General features: G+C 44.1%; 1 protein-coding gene across 5 annotated transcripts in view; it reads right to left on the reverse strand.

The window, feature by feature from the left end:
- The window catches only part of LOC116062362 (arf-GAP with Rho-GAP domain, ANK repeat and PH domain-containing protein 1), a 40,282-nt gene that overhangs the window by 30,345 nt on the left and 3,937 nt on the right, over window positions 1-6,000 (reverse strand). For 4 of the 5 annotated variants that reach the window (XM_031317021.2, XM_035990797.1, XM_031317022.2 and 1 more), the window contains exons 4-5: window positions 2,582-3,043; window positions 1,447-1,545 (exon numbers count right to left, since the gene is read on the reverse strand). In XM_031317021.2, coding sequence (XP_031172881.1) covers window positions 1,447-1,545; window positions 2,582-3,043 — 561 coding nt within the window. The remainder of the gene's footprint in view (window positions 1-1,446; window positions 1,546-2,581; window positions 3,044-6,000) is intronic. The other variant, XM_035990798.1, reaches the window with a different exon arrangement.

A 6,000-nucleotide genomic window follows, 5' to 3' on the forward strand; every position in this document is an offset into this window, starting at 1 on the left:
TCAACACCTTTGAGTCTCCATGACATGTAACGTTAGACAGCCAATCACAGACATTATTAGATCTTGGTAGAAGCATGCAGCATGCTGAATGGCTCACTGACGCTGGTGAGATTTACCCTGAAATTGGGTATTCAATTTAATTAAATTCAATACTCGATACTTTAGAGGCAAATCTGCCGGTTCCTAAAAAGTGTTGTATTCAGTCCCTAGCAGGACTCACTGGAACAGGTTTAACTGCTGTAGTTCGGTCAGTTGGGTTTCCTAGGGTAACGAAGAAAAGTCCCACCCTACTCTTCCTTTGATTGGCTTACCCTGGTATATTTATATTATTAATATTATATATTATATAATGCTGTCAAACGATTAAAATACTTAATCACGATTAATTGCATTAATGTCATAGTTAACTCGCAATTAATCACACAATTTTATCAATTCTAAATGTCCCTTGATATCTTTTTGTCCCATTATTTTTTCTCATTTTAATGCTCTTATCAACATGGAAAAGCCAATCAGCCTGGTTTGACGAAGGGGCGGAGAATTGGCCATCAGCTGTGTGCTTGGCCATCAGCTGTGTGCTTGGACATCAGCCGTGTGCTTGGCCATCAGCCGTGTGCTTGGCCATCAGCCGTGTGCTTGGCCATCAGCCGTCTGCTTGGCCATCAGCCGTGTGCTTGGCCATCAGCCCTGTGCTTGGCCATCAGCTGTCTGCTTGGCCATCAGCCGTGTGCTTGGCCATCAGCCGTGTGCTTGGCCATCAGCCGTGTGCTTGGCCATCAGCTGTCTGCTTGGCCATCAGCCGTGTGCTTGGCCATCAGCTGTCTGCTTGGCCATCAGCCGTGTGCTTGGCCATCAGCCGTGTGCTTGGCCATCAGCCGTCTGCTTGGCCATCAGCCGTGTGCTTGGCCATCAGCCGTGTGCTTGGCCATCAGCTGTCTGCTTGGCCATCAGCCGTGTGCTTGGCCATCAGCCGTGTGCTTGGCCATCAGCCGTGTGCTTGGCCATCAGCTGTCTGCTTGGCCATCAGCTGTCTGCTTGGCCATCAGCCGTCTGCTTGGCCATCACCTGTCTGCTTGGCCATCAGCAGGTGCACCCATGGCAGTTTTAGGAGGGTGGAGCCCGTTTTCTCTGCTTGTCATTGGTCAGTGAAGAGAAACTGATAACTGCTGTGGGTCCAACACTTGGAAGACGATGGGAGATCCCTGCTGTCAGAAAACACCAACGTGGACACATAGCGTCAGAGTCTATGGCCCCGACCATGGCTCGGAAATATCCGTAACCTAATGGTTGTTTTTACCCTGGTATTCTTACCCTAACCAATCTCACTCCTCATGCCTAAACCTAACCAATCCAACCAACAAAGGCAGCGAGTATTAGCCAATCAGAAGCAGAGTAAGGCAAGACATTCCTTTGCCATCCTAGGAAACAGAAACTCTCCTTCAGTACCTTCCTCCGTTGGCTCAGCAGCTCCCTCTAGTGGAGGTAAAGTAACGTCAGCGTTCTGGTCTAAGGTTGACATCACCAGCTGGGACAACGCTCCAACATCTGGACACAAACAGAGAACATGTTGCTCAGACAACCAACTCAACTCTGAGTTGAAGGGCCTCAAAGAACAAAATGAATACACAGATATAAAACAGCATGCAGAGAACAAACAAGAAAAATCAAAGTGTGTGTGAGGTTTATTTTGCGTTGCCGGAAGATATTCAACGCGTCTGCTGACACAAGAAGGGCTTTAGAGACTTCATACACAGGTGTAGATGTAGAATTGTGTGTAATACGTTAATACATCGGTAGCAATGCTTTATGCTTTCAAACAACCAAAGCCAGTTAATGTGGGGGGGTTGATGGATCTATAATTGAGGTTTCAGCCCCTAGTCTGGCCATCAGCAGACCAAGCTCAGTCTTTTAAGATTGAACATTAGTCTGGGGAGTCTGCTCTGGATTTTCTACTGATCAACGGGCATAGTTCAAATGATTCTGTACGTGATTGGATAGTCCTTCAACCAATCAGAGCAACAATCTGGGTGACGTAGCAGCGACAGCGGCATCAACGGGTTGCTGACCTTCGGTGGCCGCCATGTTGAATGTAAACAAGAAGCTGCTTGGTCGCTTCTCTATCGTCATCGTGTTCAACCAGCCAATAGCGCGCCAGGTGGATAAGCCAGTTTGCGATTGGTCCCCGCAGATTTATAACGGAAGCAGGAGAGATAAATGTACAGGTTTTCAGCCTGAGCTGCAAGGAGAAATCAAACCCCCGGCAGATCGGGCTGGTCTATTCAGCCCATATTTATAGAATCAAATAACTAATAATAACCAATAACGTTTTCACAACTATCCAAAATCAAAAATCATCTTTGGGAAACATTTATTTGACGTGTACTTAGATTTATTTGGCCCATGAGTTTTTAAATGTTCCAAAATGGTTAAAAATAGCCCAGAGTGTAGTTTTATGAAGTAACGTAGACACAGAGGCCACGCCCCCCTGAATACTTAGAATGGGTGTGTTTGTTCCCGCCAAAACAAAGTAGCAGAAGACTTTTATTTTGAAGGATTGTGTGTGATTGTTTGGTTGCTGTACCTGTGTGAGCTGCTCCGATCCTCGGCAGTTCGGGCAGCGGGTCTGACGAGGCGGCAGGGGTCGTCACGGAGCTAACAGCAGGGTTAGCCACACTGCTAACAATCCCTGCTAAACTGGGTATGTTAGCTAACGAGCTAATGATGTTGTCTAAGCTAACAGCAGCTGTGTTAGAAGGAGGCGCAGAGGGGGAGGCGGAGTGCAACGTGACTGCTGGGTTAGCCACAGCATTAGCAGTTCCTGCTAAGCTAGGTATGTGGGCGGTGATGCCGTTAGCCATGCTGTCAATGGAGGGCGGGGCTGAGGGGGCCGGGGGGGCTGAGGGGGCGGAGCCACTGATGGAGGAGGCAAATCCAGCCAATGATGGGATGCTGGAGGCGATGAGGTCAGTGACGCCGGATAGAGTCGGGAAGACGGCACCATGGTCCGACCCACTGAGAGGAGGAGGAGGAGAAGCTTCTTTACCTGAGGAGGAGGACACAGTGACATTATCATTATCAGACATATTGTACTTTTCCAAATTATTTGTCCAATAACGTTGATATTTTTCAACCTGGAGCCCCCCTAAATCACCATCACCAAACCCACCAGACTCCATGTAAATAATCAGGACTTTTAGCGTGTATAGAGCCAGCATATTTCCACATGTAAATGGGTGAATTAAGGGTTTATTTCAACCAAACCAGAGTGGTGATTGTTGGAACAGTGGAAAGATGAACCAAGACGGCTTTTGATCACATTGCAGCCTAGTTCTCGGATGCCCCTTATGAAACAATATTGTCCCCTTAGGGAAATATGTTTATGACTCCAAGCTGCACACATAATGCCTTGACAGTTATAAATATTTACTGTAGCAGTCACAAGAATATATATAGCACAAAGTATTGCACTCATCCCGTGGTAAAACAGATTGCATGTAACATATATTTCCCTCCTCCCCCAGAAAAACACTTGAAACTATTGCACAATCCCTACAGCCTCAAGCAGCATTGTTTAAAATACAGTTACAGCGTTCTCACGTAATACTGGACCAGTTTCAAATATTGTTGTTCCCATCAGTCACTTAGACACAAAAACATGGGAAGATAGGGTTAAATACAACATAAAAAAATAACCTTTTAAAGTCTTTGTTTTGTCTCATCGAGGGCTGAGAGTCTGAGTGGAGGAATGTGGAAGTTCAGTGAGCTGGTTGGAACTTGACTCTGATAGAAAGGATCTGTCTGTGAGTCACCAGCGTGTGGCGTGAGTTTCTACCGTCAGCAGTCAGAAGACAAACTGGTTAGATAATAATCTGTCTGCCACAAACAGCAGGAGGAACAAACCGGTTCGACTGTTTGGACTGGAAACACGCTGAAACACACTGAAGCACGTCAGCAGAGTCAGAAATAACCTGCAGTTGTTTCAGGCACACATTCAGCAGCAGACAGCTGCACCCTCAGTACTACCACAGCTCCTTCATTACAGCAGCAGACTGCTGTACCCTCAGTACTACCACAGCTCCTTCATTACAGCAGCAGACTGCTGTACCCTCAGTACTACCACAGCTCCTTCATTACAGCAGCAGACTGCTGTACCCTCAGTACTACCACAGCTCCTTCATTACAGCAGCAGACTGCTGCACCCTCAGTACTACCACAGCTCCTTCATTACAGCAGCAGACTGCTGTACCCTCAGTACTACCACAGCTCCTTCATTACAGCAGTCAGACTATTTAATGCAACATCATAATGTAGCACTGCTAGCTAATGCAACATCATAATGTAGCACAGCTAGCTAATGCAACACCATAATGTAGCACTGCTAGCTAATGCAACATCATAATGTAGCACTGCTAGCTAATGCAACATCATAATGTAGCACTGCTAGCTAATGCAACATCATAATGTAGCACTGCTAGCTAATGCAACATCATAATGTAGCACTGCTAGCTAATGCAACATCATAATGTAGCACTGCTAGCTAATATAACATCATAATGTAGCACTGCTAGCTAATGCAACATCATAATGTAGCACAAGTAGCTAATACAACATCATAATGTAGCACAGCTAGCTAATGCAACATCATAATGTAGCACAGCTAGCTAATGCAACACCATAATGTAGCACTGCTAGCTAATGCAACATCATAATGTAGCACTGCTAGCTAATATAACATCATAATGTAGCACTGCTAGCCAATGCATCATAATGTAGCACTGCTAGCTAATGCAACATCATAATGTAGCACAAGTAGCTAATACAACATCATAATGTAGCACTGCTAGCTAATGCAACATCATAATGTAGCACAAGTAGCTAATACAACATCATAATGTAGCACTGCTAGCTGTTTCTGCAACATTAGCCATCACTGGGCAATATGCTGCACTATCCATTTTTATATATTTATCACTATTTTACCTCTAACTGTGCAATATGTCATCTCTATTCATCTGTACATCTGTGTTTGTATACTGTCTGTTTATTTAAGGGTGTTATTGTGTAAATATGTTTGTTTAATTATTATTATTATTATTATTATAATAACAACATATATACATAATGTATATTCTTTTCTACTTAATGTGTATTTCTGTTATGCTGATGTGTGTTATTCTTTTTATTTTGAGCTGCTGTAGCACAGGAATTTCCCCAGTGTGGGATTAATAAAGTCTTATCTTATTAGATCAGTTTCCCTTATTAAAGATGCTTAAATCACAGAGTTTAGTCTCTTAAATCACAGAGTTTAGTCTCTTAAATCACAGTTTAGTCTCTTATATCACAGAGATTAATCTCTTAAATCAGAGTTTAGTCTCTTAAATCAGAGTTTATTCTCTTAAATCTCAGAGATTAATCTCTTAAATCTCAGAGATTAATCTCTTAAATCACAGCGTTTGGGGTAAGGGAAAGCTAACGGACTCTGCTGTAAGAGATGTAAAAAGCATGTTCAGTAAAAACACCAAAATACTGTTTTCTCAAAGACACGGTGTCAGACCTGGCCTAAAGAGTCCCAGATAACTTGGCAGCACACCCAACTGTGAAGAGCATTATACTGCATATAGGGACACATTACATGATGTATTAAAGCAACAGTCTGAAGGGCGTTAAAGGGACTTCATGGATCTGCTGAACACAGTCAGCTCCCTAAACGCTGAGGTGTTTATCAGTGGCCCTGTACAGCCAATCAGAAGAGGAGCTGAGAGATTCAGCAGACTGTTGGCACTGACCACACGGCTTTCAGCTGCTTGTAGGGGAGCGCCAGGACAGTTGAAACACTTTTTAATTAAACGTAATTTACAAAGTGATCGTATCGCACTGAAAGCTAATATTGTGTCACTAGCAGCCTACACGTCATCTGTCAGATACAGTTGACATGTGCCATTATAGCCAACAAGCATTCAATATGGAAGTCTGGGATTGTGGAGAACACTAAATGGTCTC

The sequence above is a fragment of the Sander lucioperca genome, chromosome 13 (assembly GCF_008315115.2).
Source record: "Sander lucioperca isolate FBNREF2018 chromosome 13, SLUC_FBN_1.2, whole genome shotgun sequence".
Lineage (NCBI taxonomy): Eukaryota > Metazoa > Chordata > Actinopteri > Perciformes > Percidae > Sander > Sander lucioperca.